The sequence below is a fragment of the Carassius auratus genome, chromosome 9, assembly GCF_003368295.1.
Source record: "Carassius auratus strain Wakin chromosome 9, ASM336829v1, whole genome shotgun sequence".
NCBI lineage: Eukaryota > Metazoa > Chordata > Actinopteri > Cypriniformes > Cyprinidae > Carassius > Carassius auratus.
This window is the reverse complement of record NC_039251.1, coordinates 36613743-36636458: the sequence shown is the minus strand read 5'-3', so window position 1 is coordinate 36636458 and position 22716 is coordinate 36613743. Positions and strand designations below refer to the sequence as shown.

At 35.5% G+C, this 22716-nt stretch overlaps 1 protein-coding gene across 4 annotated transcripts in view; it reads right to left on the bottom strand.

Moving 5' to 3' along the window:
- Positions 1-22716, bottom strand: part of LOC113109162 (kalirin-like) — a 200650-nt gene that overhangs the window by 41618 nt on the left and 136316 nt on the right. For 2 of the 4 annotated variants that reach the window (XM_026272756.1, XM_026272757.1), the window contains exons 31-34: positions 21346-21447; positions 21005-21147; positions 19968-20070; positions 9929-10175 (exon numbers count right to left, since the gene is read on the bottom strand). In XM_026272756.1, coding sequence (XP_026128541.1) covers positions 9929-10175; positions 19968-20070; positions 21005-21147; positions 21346-21447 — 595 coding nt within the window. Of the gene's footprint in view, positions 1-5984; positions 6142-9928; positions 10176-17876; positions 17984-19967; positions 20071-21004; positions 21148-21345; positions 21448-22716 lie in introns of those variants that run through there. The other 2 variants (XM_026272758.1, XM_026272759.1) reach the window with 2 other exon arrangements.

Sequence of the window (22716 nt, the reverse complement as noted above, 5' to 3'; positions counted from 1 at the left end):
TGATTTTCCTGTTGTTTCTGCATCGCGGTCCACTCTAAACAGCTGGAAGCTCAGCAGATTTAATGTTCAGCAGTTAATCTCTGGTAAAACTGATCATGTTTGAGAATCAAAAAAACTGGAAAAAAATTAAAATAACAGTAAAACAACTGGGGATTCAAGCATCAAGCACCATCTTGGTCCCAAATCTTTATAAGAAGGTATTTTGAAGAATTCTGAATCAAAAAATTGTTGGCCCCCATTGAATACCTTATTAAGGGGAAAAATACTATGGATGGCCAACAACTGTTTGATTTAGCATTCTTTAAAATATCTTCTTTTGTGTTCAACATAAGAAAGGAAATTATAAAGGTTTGGAACGACATGAGGTAATAAGTAAAATGATGACAGAATTTATATGAGGTGAACTATTCCTTTAAGGCACCAGACCTAAAATATGAGGAACATAACCATGATACTTAGCAAGAAATGCAGTTTCACTGAGAGAAAAAAATGACACTAACAGGTACAAAAAGCTGTAAACTAATTATTACAACTAATACTGTATGCAAGTTTATATTATAAATTAATATTTAATATTTAAATCTATAATTTATATTAAATAAATTATAACCCCCCACAGTATAAATAATGTATCATAACTCGACTTAATATGCAGAGACAACTATAAGAAATTACACACTTGATTTTGGATTCAGCTTTCACTTTAAATTTAAGGAACTCATATCTGAGAAATTTGTACCATCCATTCATAAATTGCCTCATCTGTCAAACAATGTGGCATCTCCCACATGACTTGGTTTAGTCTTCACTGAAGCAAACAGGCAAATGTGTCCTCTTTTATCTGCTGTTGTGTCTTTGCACTGACATTCCTCGCTGTCAATAGAAACCAAGTCATGTTTTAAAACTTTTGCCATTTTTACAGATACTTCACAGAAACAGATTCTCCTGAGCCGAGCCGGTTCTGAAACACAAAGGCAGTCCAGACGGACCGCATTCCATTCATAGGTGAGGAGTTTCACATGCTTTAAACTGACAACACCTCACACCTCCCCACGCATTTCTGCTGACTGTACATTACAGGCAAATTAAATTGTAAATTTCCCATGCGCTCAAGAGGAAGAAAAACAAGGGAATCATTCCCATGTTCCCACATTATCTCTCTCTTAGAGCCGCCTTCAAAGAGCCACTAAAGCTCTTCTGATGAAAAGAGGATTTGAACTAATTTGCTCTTCAAAGACCGCAGGAGTCATGTTCAACCCCTGGACAGACAGACCAGGCTGCACATTAACAGATCATTTTGCATAATTATGTAACAAGTGTAATCAAAGTAACGGTTACACTTTATTGAGATTTTAAGATGCCCTTGTTACAGTGTAATTATACATTTAAGTACAAAGTGATATTAATTAACTATATGTACTTACTATATGGCTAGGGTTTGGCTTAGGGTTACTTGCATGTAATTATGAATAAATAATTGTTATTATAATAGAAGTCTATAATGCATATACATGACAAATACATGAAAAATTACTAAAACTTTTAAATTAATCTGCATACGGTGATTTGCAATACAGTATGAACACAATAAATGCATTGTTGCACTTTATTTTACAGTACGTGTACTAACATGTACTTATAGTGTACTTACAGTGTATTTATCTAAGAAAGTTCTGGTAATACAGGGTAACTATATGGGGTAGGGTTAGGTTCAGGGTTAGTACCTAGTTATTACATAGTTATTTAAATTACTATAATAAGTACATAGTATTTACATGAGGAACAGGACTGTACTTATTTCTTGATGTAAGTACATAGTAGTTAAGGCCACTTAATATTAGGTGGGACCAAAAAAAATCTCATTCAGATTATTAACAAAAACTATAATAGTACAGTTCATTAGTGATACTAAAGCCAAAGTGATGCACACTTGTTGTGTCTCACAGTCGAAATACTACAAGTGACACAGTGCCCGAAAAACTGATCTTCACCTTGTGTTAAACTCCATGAGGTGTAGACAAGGACACGTCCTACTTGATTTTTTGAATTTTTTCCACATTTTGTCTTTTGTAAGACTGTAAAGCATGCAAAACATCCAGGCCATGCACACTGGGCACATTTCTACACGCTGAATAGTATATACTGTTATAACGCCCTAGTTATCTACACCTTGAGTCTGTGTCAACTACTAGAAGATGCAGCATAAATCTGGCAATACAGATATGGTGCTTTTGACTCTCACGCCCCACGTCTCAGCGGGACGCTGGACCGAGAGACACTGTCTCCAGCTGACCATCAGCCTGCTGAAGCTGAACACATACGGAGGGTCATTTACATAAAGCAAACACTACAACACCTAACCCTTTGGCAACGACAAGTTGTTTAGTAGCTAACACGTTAGTATAGGAGCCGATTCTCACTATTAACTAGTTGCATATTAGCATGCTTACTAATACATAGGCTGTTTATTAAAACATATAAACAGTGTTGCCATGTCTGTGGTTTTCCCGCAGAATTTGGCTACTTTAACACTGTTGCCATTGGTTGATTTTTTATGTAAGTGTTGAAGCGGCTCCAATAAAGTGATATTTATCCATTGCAATGTCAATTTTACCAGGGGAACCCCGCCAAATTTTTTTAAAAATAAAAAGTATTTTTTACCCTCGTCATGCTTTAAATGTGACTGGGCTAGTTTTGAGTAGCAATTGGGTGAGTTTTGTTGTGAAAATTAGCAACCCTGCTTATAAAGCACATATTAATGCCTTATTCTGCATGACCAAATTCTACATCCCTAATTCTACCCAATACTTACTAGCTATTAATAAGCAGGATATTAGAGGAGTTTATTGAGGCAAAAGTCATAGTTAATGGCTGGTTAATAGCGAGAACTGGCCCTTAAGATAAAGTGAGACTGTTTAATAAAACAGATAAGAAGAGTTCAAGGAGTGAAGCATGAACTATCACCCTTTATAACCCCTGATGAGAATCTCAGATTACTACAGAGGACATAACCTGTAATAAGTGCACTGCATAGATGCATTCACGCCTATACTATGACAATACTGTTAATACAAAAATTAATGTTTAATTTGAGTAATCAATGGAAAAAACACAATACAACAAGTAACAGTGTAATACAGCTTACATTATTAAACTAAGTCTAATAATCAAAGTTTATTTAGCTTATTATGCTGGATTTTAGAGAGTCTTTCAAGTCTGTGCTCACTACATTATACTGCATTGTCTGTCTTTCATTTATTTTTAGATTTATCTTGCATTATTTAGACAGAAACAACAGTCAAGTGAGACTTTAAAGGGACTGAAAAGTCCATGTAGATCTCTACCTGTGGGATTTTTTTTGAGTGGGAGTGAGATGAAAAGTAACAATTACAGGTGGGAGCGGAAAGAAATAAAACTCCTTTTTAGCGAGAGCGGGACTGAATCTTGCAGAAGTGTGGTGGAGTGTGACGAGAAATATAAAGTTCCCTTGTTCAGACTGTTAGTCCAGATCTTATTTGTGTATCCGATTGGAATCTAATCAGACTGAAAACGAGTACAGGAATCCCATTTTGGATTTGTAAAAATCATATTTCACATAATGTTTTGCCGTTCACACTTGCTAAATATTATCAGATTCCAATTGGATATGCATACAAAATCAGATTTTTGGACTGATGGTCTGAACAAAGCCCAAGTTGCAGCTGTCTGTTTATAAGTTCTGTCACAAGTTCTATGCAGAAGCTAATGTCAGTCCCTCATAATTAACATGATTTTGCTAATTGACAATATACTTCCTTTTAAAATAATTAATAAGCATTTCAATTGCTTCCCTTTGGCTTTAAGCTGAAAATAGAAACCATAGAAACTAAAACCATAAGAACACACTCCAAACAACTCCAGCATAATGAGAGTGGTTTATGTGATGCAATTACAACACAACAGAGGTTGTGTTTTTAGCCCTGTCTCTTTCTGCAGGACAACTTCCCGAGTTAATCAGTATGGAGAGAGAGAGAGAGAGCACTTTAGTTCACATTAGAGAGGAGCAGAGAGGAACTTCAGCATGACATCAACACACACGCGTGTGCATCATCTACTCATGACACAAGACAGAGTAAACAACCGCAGCTCTACAGTCAATATCATTTTAAACCATGAGCCAGAGATACGAAAGACATGCAAGATAAAGCTTATTATGTAAGTAACAAATACTCAAAAGTATTTATTTCAATAATATTGTAAATGCTCTGCACTCTGACACTATTCAGCTGCCATCGGTTTCTGTGGTGAAACGATATATTTCATCTAAAACCATTTAAACTCAGAGTTTTTCTGAGCTCATAACATTTGAGCAACTTTATGGAAAACTTGTATGTATTCTTATTTGTCACAACAATAAGTCATAAGTGGCTCTAGGAATATTTGTAGCAATAGCCAAAAATACATTATATAGGTCAAAATTATAAATTTTTGTTTTATGCCAAAAATCATTAGGATATTAAGTAAAGTTCATGTTCCATGAAGATATTTTGTACATTTCCTACTGTAAATATATCAAAACCTAATTTTTGATTAGTAATATGCATTGCTAAGAACTTCATCTGGAAAGATTTAATGTATAAATCTAACAGAAATAATAGAAATTAACACTTCTATTTTGCAAGGATGCTTTAAATTGATCAGCAGTGATGCTAAAGACATTTATAATGTTTCTGATAAATGCTGTACTTTTGAACTTTCTATTTATCAAGAAACCTGAAAATCTTCTACTGTGCTGTTTTCAACAACAACATAATAATGATAATAATAATTATTATATGCAACACCTAAAACTTAATTAACCCTCTGACGAACATTATAATGGTTACATATACAGCACACATTGTAAATAAAAATATATTTTAAAAGATATGTTTATTTTATCACGTTTATCCTGGAAAAAGAAGCACACTTTGGCATATTTTTGCACTCAATATGAAGATAATTCACTTAAATAACACTGAATTTAATGTTTCCAGACACTTTTTTGCATGCTATTTGTAATTAAATGTTTAAATAAATGCATATCAAATACAATTAGTTGAACATAACCATATGTAATATATATGTAATTTCATAATTATTTCTTTGAAATATATTTAGTGAACATTAAAATCTCAAAATCTACATTTAGTGTTTATGGTATACTAAAATATACTTTAATTTCATTGCAATAGAAACTTGTATGTCATGCATTTAAATATTTTGTACTTTTTAATGACAAAGTTGCTATGTGGTACATTTAAAATATGTTAACTTGAAATCTCAAATCAAATAACACATTACAATTAAAATCAACATCTTTATACACACTTTAGTATCTTAGTCAACAGCAAAAATGGTGTGCGTCAAAAAACAACTAATGATTATTAATACAATAATTTAAAATGTACTTTAAAGTAAAACTTTTATTTTCACATTATTAAAAGTTTGTTTAACTGTAATGTACTTAAAGAACACTTAAGTGGCCTTTTTAATATAAAATCATACTGTTACACTTTATTTTAATATGTCATTGTTACAGTCATACTGTTACACTTTATTTTAATATGTCGTTGTTACAGTGTAATTATACAGTTAAGTGCGGAGTAATATTAATTAGCTACATATACTTACTATATGGTTAGGGTTATGATTAAGGTTTGGCTTAGAATTACCTGCTTGAAATTCTGTATAATTAATTGTTGTTAGAAAAGTAAATACATGGAACGTTTAACAAGGGCACCGCAGTATAAAGTGTTACCAAATACACGTTTAAGAGCTGAAGTACACTACAAGTTCACATAAACATTCAGTTGAGCACACTTCTTCACTTCAGCAGATCGCTAGGTGAACCAGCTGAGTATATGTATACGCCATATGTATAAAGCCTTTGTCGTGCCACAAACTTGTACTATGTACATTAGTTCTGCACTGAGCAGGTCTGAAAGAGCATCTGTGAAACCCACCTCCCTCTTGACAGCAGCAGCAGCAGCATTTAGTGAGAATCCAGCCGCAGCAGGGGTGCACACCCTTATCACTCCTCATGACCGTTCAGAGATGCATGTCTCAACACACAGAGATGTTCCTGGAAGACTGCACCCGCGCCAATGAGTAATTACTCTCATTCAGCTTGACTTTACAGAGAGAGAGAGAGAGAGAGAGAGAGAGAGAGAGAGAGAGAGGCGGAGCAACAGGACTCTCTCATGTTTCACTTTAAGACAAAGGCCGCAGTCAGTTTGCTGGACGTGATAACATGAACCCATGGCAATGTGTCCAGCTATAGTATGCTTACGGGGTACCACAGGGGTCGATACTCTCTCTGACTCTGTTCTCCCTTTACTTCTCTGAACACTCTATAAATGAGAAGCCAGTGAAAACTGAAACACACATTCCCGTGCAGATAACTTGAGCTGAACTTCTGAACTGGACAAGAGAGAAAAGACTCACTTATGCTTAAAGTTCATGTCAGAATGAGTGAAGATTACAATACAAGACTGGCTATTGTTGTTGTGTGTGTGGCAACAGGTTAAACCGTGTTATCGGGAGACTTGTCACCTGCTGTGTGACGCAGTACTGGAATGACAGGAATCAACGCACAATAGAAAAACACTTTCCATTCCTGTCTGTTTCTAAGTCATAAACAACACATTCAGGTCAGAGATGTACAAAACTGATAACTGCATGATAGTATAAACAGCCCTTATGTGCAATAGCACCAACATGCATTTAGACATGTAAACCTCATGTGAATCATGTGGATAGTTAGTGTGATTGTCCACACTGATGTCATGCATCCACAAAAAATCAATCAATCAATCAATCAATCAACAGCAGCAGTTAAAGGTCTATGTGTGGGATTCCAGATAGACCTAACAAATCAGCCATTGTTGTAAATATAATAAAATGGTGTAAGAACATGAAAAACTGTGAAAGAAGTGCGCATAATTGTACAGATTGTGTCAAAGCAACTTTAAAGTGTTAAATAGGAAAATAGTGTGTCAATAATGACAAAATGATAACTAAAAAAAAATATAATATATGATGAAATAAAAGACCAAAAAGAGAGTACACATTCATGACTGTATCATAACATACTAAAAGTGCACTTACAATGTTTTTTTATACAAAGTATATTACACTTTGTAATAATATGAAATTAAAACATTTACTTAAAAGTACATATTTAATCATTACATTTTAATAATCTATATAATTTTAAAAAGTATTACTGTACAATTTAGTTTAGAATAAATTCTTGTCGGCACAATTTATTTACATTTCAAAGTCACTATATACTATAATTATGAAATTACATGCTGAGAAATATTAATTAACTATGTACTATTAACTATATACTTAATTTATGGTTAGGGTTAGGATTAGGGTTTGGCATAGGGTTACTTGCATGTAATTATGCATGATATATTGTTATTACAATATTAAGTACATGTAATGTGTAACAAGAACACCTTAAAATAAAGTGTTACCCAAAAAAAAAAATAATAATAATATTGCACTTTAATGTGTTCTATTAAAGTATGTTATTTCCGAAATAAGTGCTCTTTTTAAAAGTATGCTAATGTGTACTTAATTTCTCACAAGAGTGGTGGTTACAGCTCCAGAGTTTTGTCAGTTCAGTAGGTCATGAACATCCACTCAAACAGCAGCAAACTGCAATGAAACCAAACCCTCCGGTGACCGGTGAGATGCATTCGATCTATAGGAAACATCTTGATCAACATCTCCGAGTACATGGCCACGTGCTGGTTTGGCATGTGTTTTGTCACAGCTGTCTAGTCGTGGAGACACACTGCCCCTGTTAAGCAATTCTAGAAGATCACTACATGTCACACTGTGAGACATGGATCTAATAAACTTGGCTAGGACATGCATGCAGACTGTACAATGATGACACCTAGTGACTCGTAGGCTACGACACACGTTACTATATAGATTAAAACGTTATCAGCATGTGCTAGTAGCAAACAAAAAGAGCATAATAAATCACACTTTAGCTTTTATCCAGGGTCGTTGGTAGTGGGGTGAAAGGTGGTGACGATTATAGGGGCCCGAGGCTGAGACCAGCCTTAAAAGATGCTTGGGACAGTTGACAGGCCATTGCCGTGCATCGTCACGAAAGCTTATCATTTACACGTGTTTTTATTTCTGGCTATTAATACAGCTACACATAATAATAAAACAGCTTTTCCCCAAAAAAACATTTTTAGCTGGATGTTAATCTGCATTTTTATTAAACATTACTAACTTAACTTGTTTTTACTAAAACATTTGCAAAATTTTATATATATATATATATATATATATATATATATATATATATATATATATATATATATATATAAATTTGTTCCTTTAATATTTTCTGTGACATTAGCATAACCAAGAAAATACTTTTTAAAACACATTTTGGACATTTTAGGACATTCAAAAGTATTTTTGTTTTGTATTAATTTATTAAGTATTACTTAAAAACTTTTTTATATATATTTGTTACTTAACATAAAAAAACCTTACTTGGCCGGCATTCCATGAATTATACTTCTTGAGGCTGTAGACAGCTACAGAAGACACTGACATTTCCTCTTCAGCAAATTAATCACAGGAGTTACAGCAAATAAAAGATCACTAAAACTGGAACATGCATAAGGAAATGGAATGTTCCACATTCCAGAGAAAACGTACATTACTTCCCATTTTTTGGGCGTTCCAGTGCGAGTAATAGTAAAAGTGAGTAATAATGCGAGACTTTAGATTATTCCATTAATGAAGAAAGAGCCTCATCCTGATTTACTCTGAAATATGTCTCATTATAAAAGTTATAATATTATCAGTTATTAAAAATAAAATAAAAAAAAAATCATTTTCAGTGCTGTATCCCGTGCTGATGCTAATAGCATCACAGCACTGTTTGGGGTAAACGGCCTCAGTCTATCTGTGTGTATCATGATCTCATATTACCGAAATTAAACAGCAGTGTGTCTAGCATCATGTGTTTACCGAGGCCATCAAGACATCAAGTCATTCTCGCACGGAGACAAACATGCTAATGCTGTGAGTGGAGCCATTTCTGTCCGATACCCGAGTGACTACTAATGACAGAGTTGAGTTATGGTGACCTCTAGGGGTCAAGAGTTGTAGTGTCAACGTGGTCATTGTGTAATCTTTTGGTCAAAAGCTTCTTCTGGCATACAAAACAGAACTGGAACACTGTAACCCACAATGCAATGCAATCTACAAACAAGCCGACAACATCTTCTTTACTCACTAGTTGATCAGGTTAGGGAAAAAAAGCTATGTATGTCCAAAATGAAAACATAGGCTATAACTTATGTACAGTATCTTTCAAGTGTTTGAGGTCACTAAGATATGTTTTTGAAAGAAACTGATTCTCGTATTTAGAAAAGATGCATTCAACTGATCAAACATGACAGATTTGTGTTACATTAATGATTTTTTTAATAACTGCTGCTCTCTTGAACTGTTTTTGCACAAATATGAAGAAGCGATTGTTTTCAAGATTGATTATACATTTCTTAAACAGCTATATTACAATGGTTTCTGAAAGATCATGTGACACTGTGATGACGAAAATTCAGCTTTGACTCACAGAAAATAAATTACATTTTTAAATATATTAATCTTGAAAACAGTTTACTTAAATTGTAAGTATATTTCACATTAGTACCATTTTACTGTATTTCTACTCAAATAAATACAGACTTGGTAAGCAAAAGAGACTACTTTCAAAAATATTTAGACAAATCTTACCAATCCCCAAACTTTTGAACAGCAGAGTATACTGTAAGTGGAGAAAAATCATATTCTTATCTCCTAACCACCAGAGCAGATTCAAGGATTTTTCAGTCGATTGAGAAGCTCCTGCTCTTACCTTTGCCTGCTGGGAAAAAGCAGTCCATCTCCACACTGCTGCGAGAGTGAGAGATGCACAGAGCGCTGCTGGGCACCAGTCCCTCCTGAAGGGGGGTCTTGTCTGTGGTCCGGACCAGACACCATCCCGGCCGCTCGCTGGGCCGCTCCAACAGCTCCACCGTCTGACCGGTCTGGACACTGAGCTCAGACGCACTGCTCGCCATGAAGTCCTGCAGGACCACCGTCAGCTCGCACCCTCCCGAGAGCTGGAGCGCAGAGCAGAGGAACACACAGAAGGGTTTTAGTGGGGGCTTGTGACAAATTTTAGGTGTAAGTGAGTTTAAAAGTGGGGAGGGGGAAATCAGTTCATGCATTCAGTTAGATGTTAACACACAAATCAAACGTGATCCTGGACCACAAAACCAGTCATAACGGTCATTTTTAAATTCAGATTCATATGTCTGAATAAATAAGTCTGAAATCTGAGGTTTGAACATTGAGAAAATCGCCTTTAAAGTTTTCCAAATGAATTCTTTGCAAGGCATATTACTAATCAAAAACTAGTTTTGATATATTTATGATAGAAAATTCGTAAAATATCTTCATGGAACATGATCTTTACTTAACATCCTAATGATTTTTGGCATAAGAGAAAAATCGATAATTTTGACACAACATACAGTACACAATGTATTGTTGGCTATTGTTACAAATATACCCCAGAGACTTAAGACTGCTTTTGTGCTCCAGGGTCACAGATAGCAGAGTGGTCAAGAAATAAATATAGTGTACAATATCATATTATACAAATGTTTCAATACTGGCATATTGTGTTACTACAGACTCAAAATAAAAAGGACATTTAGTGCATGAGGAATTAAATTAGGAAAAACAAGAGAGACACTAAGAATAAGAGAGATGTGGAGGAGGACGTCTGTTACAGTAAGGACTCTTCAAAAACAGGAAACTGATTCCTGATCAGATGTGACATTTCAGCAGTGATTGAAGAGAGAGTGAGTGAGTGAGTGAGTGAGTGAGTGAGTGAGTGAGTGAGTGAGTGAGTGCGTGCGTGTATGTGTATGTGTATGTGTGTGTGTGTGTGTGTGTGTGTGTGCTCGTTTCTGTGACATATCAGGACACAACTCTGTATAATGACATGGGTATGACACAGGTATTACAAGGAGAGGGTGACTTATGAGGACATAACCCATGTCCCCATTTTTCAAAACGCTTTTAAATCATACAGAATGAGTTTTTTTGAGAAAGTAAAAATGCACAAAGTTTCCTGTGAGGGTTGGATGAACCCACTTTTCACAAAAACAAACATCTGTGTGTGTGTGTGTTTGTGTGTGTGCATGTGTGTGTTATAGCTGCTGGATACATGAACTCTACTCAGAGTGTACTCAGAACTCTACTCTCTTATCAGTTTTACAGCTTCTCGAGCTCTCAAATATTAACAGCAAAAAGACTGATCTGGCTCACATGAACATTATTGTTTTTGGCAAGTCCACGCGTTTCATCATTATAGACATTTAACATGGATGCCAAGTCAGCTGTGAAAGTATCAGACATGAGGTCAGTGGTGTGACTACTGGGCTGTAATTTGAATGTATTTACATATATTCATAATAAAACATTATTAAACATTACAGTTCCCCCCAATCTGGACAAAGTTACAGATGCTTTCTCACTTAACTTTTAGAATAAAGTGCTCTGTGACAAAAGAAAATAGGTAGAAATAAAAATGAACTGAAAAGGAGTTGCGGTATTTAACAAAACAGATGTCATTTCCCACCGTGTTTCTTAAATTGTCATTTCTTCACTAACCTAGTGAGTTATTGGGTGCAAATAGACTCTGCCAACAAGGCAAATAGACACTCCAATATTAAATATAGTTTAATATATTTATGGTAATATATTTGTGCAATGCTTAGTTTTAATAATCAAACATCAGCGGAAGATCTACAGTACTGCTCAAAGACTCAGGCAAACAGACAGGTGTTAATCACATGCATTAACACAGACATCTGCTGAATTATCCAGCTATTCAAGAAGAGCTCTTCAATAACCAAAATAACCGTTTTAAAACAGAAGTTTTAGCTAACTATAATAGGCTCACTATCAGGTCAAAATCAAAATCAAGTCTTTTTTTCTGCATGGATCAACTAATATTCCATTTATTTACATGATATGCAATGGCTGATAAAACTCTAAACTATTATGTCTGTCTTATTATTCATCATATGCAATATATATCACACAATGATCTATTAACCAAATGGTTACAGTTACAGTTGAATAATTATTGTGAAGAATAAATTATATTTAAAGTAGTTCAATAAGTAGCTATATTCATGATAATACAATAGTGTATAAAAATTATTTAAGCGCCATTTAAACAAATAAATCAAACAACACAGGTAGGGGTTCATGAAAAGTTGTGAGAATTCTAGTTGTGTTCATGTGATAAACCAAAGCTGTGATTACTGTGTGTGATTACACCTGTGTCCACAATAAATCAGTCAAAAACCTCACAAGACAAAATGTACAAATTACAAACTGGGACATGATGTCATGCTGACATCACAAGGCACTATAAATGTGAATGCGGTTTAATCCAGCTCCTGCTGATATTTACTCAACAACACACCATCAGCCAAACAAGCCACACAAACACTGACAGAACAGTCCCAATACAATGCTCAGATCTAGAAAGTAACCTATCCTACAGAAAAGCATGAAAAACTGCTAGATTACTTTTCTTCTCTTTTAGAAGAAAACAAACATACACAGCAGTAATGACTTTATGAACTACTTTACTTCTAAAATCGATACTATTAGAGATAAACTTGAAACCATTCAGCCGTCAGCTACAGTATCGCATCAGACAGTGCACTATAGACCCCCTGAGGAACAGTTCCACTCATTCTCTACTATAGGAGAGGAAGAATTGTATAAACTTGTTAAATCATCTAAACTTACAACATGTATGTTAGACCCTATACCATCTAAGCTCCTAAAAGAAGTGCTTCCAGAAGTCATAGATCCTATTCTGACAATTATAAATTCCTTGTTGTCATTAGGATATGTCCCCAAAAGCCTTCAAAATGGCTGTTATTAAGCCTCTCATCAAAAAACACAACTTGACCCCAAATAACTATATCCCTACTCCCATTTCTGTCCAAGATACTAGAAAAGGTGGTATCCTCACAATTACAGTATATTCCTTCTTAGAGAAAAATGGTATCTGTGAGGATTTAGACCGTATCATAGTACTGAGACTGCTCTCCTTAGAGTTACAAATGATCTGCACTTATCATCTGATCGTGGGTGTATCTCTCTGTTAGTTTTATTGGATCTTAGTGCTGCAATTGACACAATTGACCACAACATTCTTTTGCATAGACTTGAACACTTTGTTGGCATCAGTGGAAGTGCATTAGCATGGTTTAAATCTTACTTATATGACCGGCATCACTTCGTAGCAGTGAATGAAGATGTATCATATCGATCACAAGTGCAGTATGGAGTACCTCTAGGCTCAGTACTAGGGCCGCTACTCTTCACGCTTTATATGTTACCCTTGGGAGATCTCATCAGGAAACATGGTGTTAGCTTTCACTGTTATGCTGATGATACTCAGCTCTATATTTCTTCACGGCACGGTGAAACACAAATTTGAAAACTAATGGAATGCATGGTTGATATAAAAAACTGGATGACAAGTAATTTCTTACTGCTAAATTCTGAAAAAACAGAGGTGTTAATTATAGGACCTAAAAACTCTGCATGTAATAACCTAGAACACTGTCTAAGACTTGATGGTTGCTCTGTCAATTCTTCGTCATCAGTTAGGAACCTAGGTGTGCTATTTGATCGCAATCTTTCCTTAGAAAGCCACATTTCTAGCATTTGTAAAACTGCATTTTTCCATCTCAAAAATATATCTAAATTACGGCCTATGCTCTCAATGTCAAATGCAGAAATGTTAATCCATGCGCTTATGACTTCAAGGTTAGATTATTGTAATGCTTTATTGGGTCGTTGTTCTGCACGCTTAGTAAACAAACTACAGCTAGTCCAAAATGCAGCAGCAAGAGTTCTTACTAGAACCAGGAAGTATGACCATATTAGCCCGGTCCTGTCATCGCTGCACTGGCTCCCTATCAAACATCGTATAGATTTTAAAATATTGCTTATTACTTATAAAGCCCTGAATGGTTTAGCACCCCAGTATTTGAATGAGCTCTTGTAACAATATAATCTTCCACGCCCGCTGCATTCTCACAACTTAGGCAATTTGATAATACCTAGAATATCAAAATCAACTGCGGGCGGCAGATCCTTTTCCTATTTGGCGCCTAAACTCTGGAATAACCTACCTAACATTGTTCGGGAGGCAGACACACTCTTGAAGTTTAAATCTAGATTAAAGACCCATCTCTTTAACCTGGTTTACACATAACATACTAATATGCTTTTAATATCCAAATCCGTTAAGGATTTTTAGTCTGCATTAATTAGGTAAACCGGAACCGGGAACACTTCTCATAACACCCGATGTACTTGCTACATCATTAGAAGAATGGCATCTACGCTAATATTAGTCTGTTTCTCTCTTATTCCGAGGTCACCGTAGCCACCAGATCCAGTCTGTATCCAGATCAGAGGGTCACTGCAGTCACCCGAATCCAGTACATATCCAGACCAGATGGTGGATCAGCACCTAGAAGGTACCTCTACAGCCCTGAAAGACAGCGGAGACCAGGACAACCAAGCCCCAGATACAGATCCCCTGTAAAGACCTTGTCTCAGACGACCACCAGGACAAGACCACAGGAAACAGATGATTCTTCTGCACAATCTGACTTTGCTGCAGCCTGGAATTGAACTACTGGTTTCGTCTGGTCAGAGGAGAACTGACCCCCCAACTGAGCCTGGTTTCTCCCAAGGTTTTTTTCTCCATTCTATCACCGATGGAGTTTCGGTTCCTTGCCGCTGTCGCCTCTGGCCTGCTTAGTTGGGTTCACTTCATCTACAGCGATATCACTGACTTGATTGCAAATAAATGCACAGACACTATTTAACTGAACAGAGATGACATCACTGAATTCAATGATGAACTGCCTTTGACTATCATTTTGCATTATTGACACACTGTTTCCTAATGAATGTTGTTCAGTTGCTTTGACGCAATGTATTGTGTTTAAAGCGCAATATAAATAAAGGTGAATTGACTTGCCAGTGAATGAGGAAATGTCCACAATGTTCCCGGATGACAGTTCTCAGAGTAACAGCAGGCCACAGCTCAGTGTTTAATTAAGAGTTCATATTCCTCCAGACTCTGTGTGATTACTGAACTAGACAGCAGAATGAGTCTAAGATTATTCCATTCTGCAGTGATCCTGGCCACACTTTTAGATGATTAATACTAGAAGCATTTCTCTTCTAGCAGGGATGTACCGCAAAGACATAAAGGCAAAATTAAAATACTTTACCCAATTATAACTTATTTAAACTCAATGGATGTTAAAAGAACAGAAAAATTAATAATAATAATAATAATAATAATAATAATAATAATAATAATAATAATAATAATAAATAACTTAAATTTATTTAAATTCAATAAAATAAAATAAAAATATTTTATATATACAAGAAAAAAAATAAAAATTAAATTAAAGAATACAATAAACAAATGGAACAAATAATATAAAGTGGAAAGAAAAGAAAATAATAACTGTTACTGCCACTGCTGCTATTAAACTACTATTTCTGTGGTACAAGACATCTCTTAAATTTTTCAGATTTTCTAGAATTCAAATGGCATTGAATGGAATGTCACTGTTTAATATGGGGAAAAAAAGGAAAATAAAAAAGCTACAATTATATCACAAAACTTTTTCTTGCAATTTCGCCTTTATTCAACTTTAATTTCAATTCTCTTATATTTATTTAATTATTTATTTATTAGTTTCCTGTGGCAGAAACGTGTTTCCATAGTTAACCAGTGGACTTAACTAAACGTATGCAACAAGCTTTATGTAGGGGGTTTTGTCATTGAGTATGTAGTTGTGGTTGGTGTTCAGCAGATGCGTTCAGTCTGCTTCCTCGTCCACACTCTTGCACCATCTGCTTGGCAGAGTATCAGGTCGCTGTAGCGATCGAGAGGAAAGGCCGGTTGCTAGGTAATTTGGGGTCTCAGAAGGAGAATATCACGTGTCAGAAAGGACATAAACATCACAAGGGCTTGATGGGAAATGTCTCACAGATTGCAGGGCTTTATCACGGAGATCAACTGAGTCTCTGAGCAGTATGAAGAGCCTGCAGGTAGACGTGCCACTTCCAAAGAACAATTATAGGAGCTTTCTAAACACTGCTTTCCATTTAGTTTAATCTCCGTTTATAATATCACAAAATCTAATTATTTTCTAGTGAAGCTACACAAATATCAAACCCAATGACATCCAGAAAATTTAATATATTTTACGTTATGAGACATGTGAGAACCCCAAACATATCCCATAGAGCAAATAAATAAAAACATGCATACATATATGATGCATGCATATATATATATTTTACCTAAAAATACTTAGTCTTAATCTTCACATAATAAAAAATTATTCATAAATGTATTTCAGGGGAAAGAAAATACATGTTTCCAAGCTTACAGTATTTAGATTAGTAGATTAATAATAATGCAATAATAATATTTGTTTTTAATATATTGTAATGTTGTATTTTTTGTACATTGTAAAATGTTTTTTTCCTGATATTTATTAAAACATATTAATGTTTAACAAATAAAGTTTGTTTAAATGTTTTTTTTTTTTTATGTTTTACATAAATATATTTTGAAACATGTTTTAGCAAATATATATTTTGGCCCATTATTCTGAGGTATATTTAAAAATACACATACTTTGTTCACATATTTAAATTGATTTAACACAATAAATATTCAGGGAGAATAAAAAAAGAAAATTTTCCTTTCATTTTAAATATGATAGTAAAAAAGAGGGTGTGTATGGGAGATTATGTCAGAGTGAGTCGACTGTGTGGATAATCCACTTCCTGCCACTGCTACATCAACCTCAGTGTAACATTTACATGTTCTTATGGAGTGCTGTTGTACTGAGTGACACACACACACACGCACGTATGCACACACACGCATGCAGACAGACAGACAGACAGACACAGACACACAGAAACATACACAGACAGAGAGACAGACAGATAGACACAGTCACAGACAGACAGAGTCACAGACAGATAGACAGACACACACACACACACACACACACACAGAGACAGACAGACACACACATACAGACGGACAGACATACATACAGACACAGACAGACAGACAGACAGACACACACACACACACACACACACACACACACAGATACAGACACAGACACAGACACAGACAGACAGACAGGCGCACACACACACACACACACAGACAACACACAGATACAGACACAGACAGACAGACAGACACACACACACACACACACACACAGACAACACACAGATACAGACACAGACAGACAGACAGACACACACACACACACACACAGACAACACACAGATACAGACACAGACAGACAGACAGGCACACACACACACTTTAATAACTAACATCTGAGGGACAGTTTTTGTGCTTCAGTAACACTCATTTCACATATCACTTTTAACAATTAATACAACTTATAACATGGGAAGTAACACCTACACAAAAAGAGTGTCCATTTTTTTGTAACAGCACAGCGCTCAGAAAATAACTAGTCTCCACACCTTCAACCAGCGTGATCCCAGACAACCGGCTCACACGCTCTGTCAATAAAGCCCTGATGTCTCTCTCTCACACACACACACACGGAGACCATTATACTGCACTTGGCTTATAGAGTCAAGAAAGAAAGAAAAATGATTAGATGAAGCTCACTTACACGACTGCTCTCTTTGAAAAGTTTAAAACTCATCCACTTTGGCATGATGACTTATCTGTCCTCCTTCCACGACTCTGTCCCTGCTTTCTCTCTCGCTCTCTCTCTTCTCCCTCTCTCTCTCTCTCTCTCTCTGAAGCATCTCTGATTGGTTGAGTTCAGTAGAGGTTAAAGCTCAGTAAGGCTGCTCTTCTCATTAGTGAACACCTTTAGTTGTGTCTCATGTGTCTTAATCTGTCTTTTTGGTTTACCCATGCTCATTCCTGTATGTAAAGGTGAACAGATTTCTGAAATGGAAACCTAGTTCAGTGTTCAAAATATAAATTAAATTGTTTATAATTTTAAGTTTGCAATTTTGGAAATGGATCTGTACCACGTACATTTGGGCTTAATACACAGCATTTAAGGCTCATTTTGAGCACAAAGTTTGTGCTTTCTGTAATCATTATTACAAGTGTAGCTGTGTAACTGTTAAGTAGATTTTTTTTCAACTTTTCATATTGTGTGTACTCTAAACCATGTGGTATAGCATTGTGACAATCAAACTTCCGGTAATATTTAAAATTGCGTGCAAAACAACTCCATACCCTGTCATACAGTACATACTGTAGAAAACTAATCTGACATGAACAGTTATTATGTAGATACCTTGAAACAGATGGCACATGGTTTTAATCACAATGTAAGAATGACTGCGTGACTCTTGCTGTTGCGAATGATTTAAATCAAAGGCATATGGATCGTCTACTAAAGAAAACATCTGTCACAACTCACATTTGCTTTTAAAATCATTCCATACCCAAAGGATGAAAACTGCATATTTTAATGAAAAATCTAAATACGGTTTAATCTTAAGACGAATCCAGAAAGAAATATCTAATGCCGTATGATGGTCTTGTGACATGCGTTCAGCAGGAGCTGTACAGATAAAAGCATCATTATGCAGTATGATGAATGTGATTTCCACAGTGTACAGTCATAAACAGACCCTGAGCTGTTGTGAGAGAATGAAGGAAACTCTTATTCCAGAGAGACACCACACACACACACACACACACACACACACACACACACATACACACACACACTGTGAATGTGTCTTTAGCTTCCATCAGCCTGAAAACATCAGGGAACCGACTTCAGGAAACCTGTGTGAAAACAGCCATTATGCACCTTTAAAAGCTGAACTTGTGTGATGCATGTGTTATATCACAGAATATACAATGCATTAGAAAATGAAGGCTCTGAACATCTTCATTGTCTGGTTAAAATAGAAAACACACACCAGGCTGAGACCTAGACTAAAAAGGCCCTAGTTAAAAATTAGAAACAGTTGGAAACAGACACAGTTTGTGTTTACTTTAATTGTATATTAAAGACATGTTTCAAATGAGGTCAAAACCAAAAGCAAATTCAACACCGGTCAGCAGATTGCCTGAATGACTTTAAAAGAGACACTATAAAACACAAATAAAAAAAAAAAAAGAAATGTACGAAATTTATAACAAAGGTCATAAAAAAAAAAAAAAAAAAAAAAATATATATATATATATATATATATATATATATATATATATATATATATATATATAATATATATATATATATATGAATCCAGCACACAGTTTGAAGAGACTTTTCATGGTTGAACATGACTGTCTAACATCTGTTTACCGCTCATCATCTGTGCTGGAGCATGACAGCACCTGCTCCATTACTAAAGCAGGGAAACCCTGTGTGACATACACCTGTCAATCATGGATCACCTGACCCTTCAGGGGGCGGAGTCTGGAGTTAGGGTCTGATTTTTACTGGAAAGATCTGCATTCTAGTATGCTACTCTAACTCGTTTTATAGCTTTGTAGTGCAAAACATAGCTAAATTCTGACCTGAACCACATACTACTAAGAATTAATTCAGTAGTTAACTTACTACTCACACTATTTTTACTGTATGAAGTTTATATAGTGAGTACAACATGCAAATATGTCTATAAAGGATATCTAAATAACTCAAAGGTTGGCTTCTGATGCCTCGGCTCAGTAGAACAGAGAGCAGCTCCAGAGGTCAGAGGTCAGATCTGTGCGTTTGTACCTTGTCACTGTCCACAGTGTTCTGAGAGGTTCTGGAAGCGATGGAGATGGTGTCCGGCTGACTGCTGCCATCTCCCTGACTGTCAGCATCCTCACCAGCATCCCTGCAACCAAACACACAAATAAATGACCTCCTGATCAGGGATGTGCCCGAAGCTGAATAATTTAAACGAATAAATAAATTCAAACAAAGAAGAATATTCATTAGATTACAGTCAGTCCTTGCTCTTACTGGATAACTGTGACACCACAGTATTTCAGACAACGCAAAAATGACACAATCTCATTGTATTCACTATTGACATATCGTATGAATTTGTAAGATCTCATTCAATCCTTACACTCCACTGACTGTAATAATTATGTGTGGAGCTTCATGCTTTATTCTTGAAATTGTATGTTTCATACAAATTCATTAGAAAGCACAACTTAATTCTATTATTTATTTTACTAACAAAATCTAGTAAGAATAAAAATGAGTCGCTTTGCTGTTTCTGATGTGCATTTTTATATAAATGGCTATAAAGAAAAATATATTTTAAGAAATGTTGTACTAAAAGGGAATCAAGATATAAATTATAACAGACATGGTTACCACGAAGAGAACATAATTACATTTATAAACGGCTTTATTTTGGGAAAACAATCATTTTTTTTTTGTTTTTTTGTTTTTTTACTTTGACCACATCCAGTTTTATCAGAATATAAATAAAACTCATTTTACTATCGCAACAGATATCGGCTTCACTGCACATCCTTGTTCCATTATGTACACATTTTAACAGAGACAAGATGGCAAATATTGGTTATAAAAATATTTATGAATAGTGTTTGGTCTCGTTCTTTTTTATCCAAAGCGACATACAAATGATCTGATCACATTAAAAAAAAGAAGAAAAAAAAGAAGAAGCAGGATCTACAAACAGCAATGCGTACAAATGCAGTATCTTTGAGAGCTGAGATTATGTTAATAGTAATGTTCAGGACTGTGTGTGTAGAGTATGTAAGTTCAGTATGCAGTGGTGGAGAGTGTCTGACCTCCTGCTGTTGTTGCGGGGTTTGGCTGGGGTTTTGGGGACCCGGATTGGTTCCTTCAGCGCCCCCTTCAGGTGAATGATTCTCTCCTGGATCACCTCTCGGATGTTTTTAATCCATTCTTGTTTCACCTCGATACTGGATGCCTGACACAGACACAGTCAAGCACATTACAAACAGAAGATTCATGTTTTACTCCAACTGTAGGACAGCAGGACGACACAACCATCATGAAAAAAAGCGGGAAATGTTTATGAAAATCTTTGCTAATTTCACTGACATATGAACACTTACCACCCCAGAAGTAATTTACTTCTAATAAAATGGTAAATACAATAATGTACCTTAAGGACAGTCTTGTTGTCGGATGAGGGGGTGCGTCCCACCCACAGGGCAAATTTACACGGGTCTCCTTCCACATGTTCTGTCACCCCCAATTCAGAAGTCTACAAAATCAGAACAGATATTAAAATGAATTCAGTATGCACTGAAAATGTATTTAATATGGAGCATTTAAAAGTGAGAGTGAACTTAACTAAAGGTGGAACTCTAATAAAATGGAAATATTTCCTCAGTAAAATCCTAAATAGGGTCTTAAATTGTGTTTGCGAGACAACTCCAGATGACCAGAGGGAACCCAAAGGCACATCTGGATCGACAGACGACCCATCTGGTCCACACACCTGCACGGGCTGCTTCCAGGTACGTGTGGAAACACTCAGAGTTACACAATGTGGTAAAACAGATGGAAAAGTAATATTCAGATACAACTTCCATGGGGCTTTCCTTTCATTTATGACTTTGAAATGATCTCAAACAGGGCTCAAACTGGATTTATTTAGGCTTGCTTTCGTTTATTTGTTTATTTAAAAAAAAAAAAAAAAAAAAAAAAAATATATATATATATATATTTTTTTTTTTTTTTTTTTTTCTCTCTAGAAATAGCTACCAGATACTTTATGAGAGTTTTATCATTAATTCAGCAATTAATTCCTGAAGGAAAAAATTATTTGTTTTTAGTTTTCAACCAATTTTTAACAATGGCTTTAAAACTTTGATAAATCTGGACAACTTTGGCAAACCCTGATCTATGTTAACTTACCCTTAATTACATTTTCACATATTTGCAACAAAAATGTGCAATAAAAGACGGAATACCAAATGTCTCAAACATTTCTTGGAATTCAGAAATTAATACATTTATTCAGCAGCTATGCATTAATTTTGATTATAGTTAACTATTATGCTGTCTTAGTATAATAGACTTCTCACCATCTGCTTACATTTGCAAAAGGTTTGTTGTTGTTTTTTTTTTTTTTTTACTTTACACACAAATCCCAGAAAAAGAACTGCACACACAAAATGTAAAAAGCCTCATTTCCCTTTCGAATGGGGACTCAACACTGCGTCCTCTAGAGGGCGCTATGGGAGAACTGTCAGCATGACTGGTGTCTGAAGCATGAATGAACTAACGACAATGAACTTGACATTGGCAGGCGGAAGCCTATGACGTAAGCAAATGAGCGACTGTGGATATAAAAGGGCACCTGTAGAAAACATCATCCTCTTTTTTTGTCTTCAAGAGACTTTGTTTACAAAGCACATATATGTTATTCTTGTTTAAGAGAGTCATCCTGCTGAAGCCTTCGCTCTCAGAGCTCCATCATGGGTGGTGACATGAGTTTGTAGGCTCTTTCTTTGAGCCTCGCTAACTG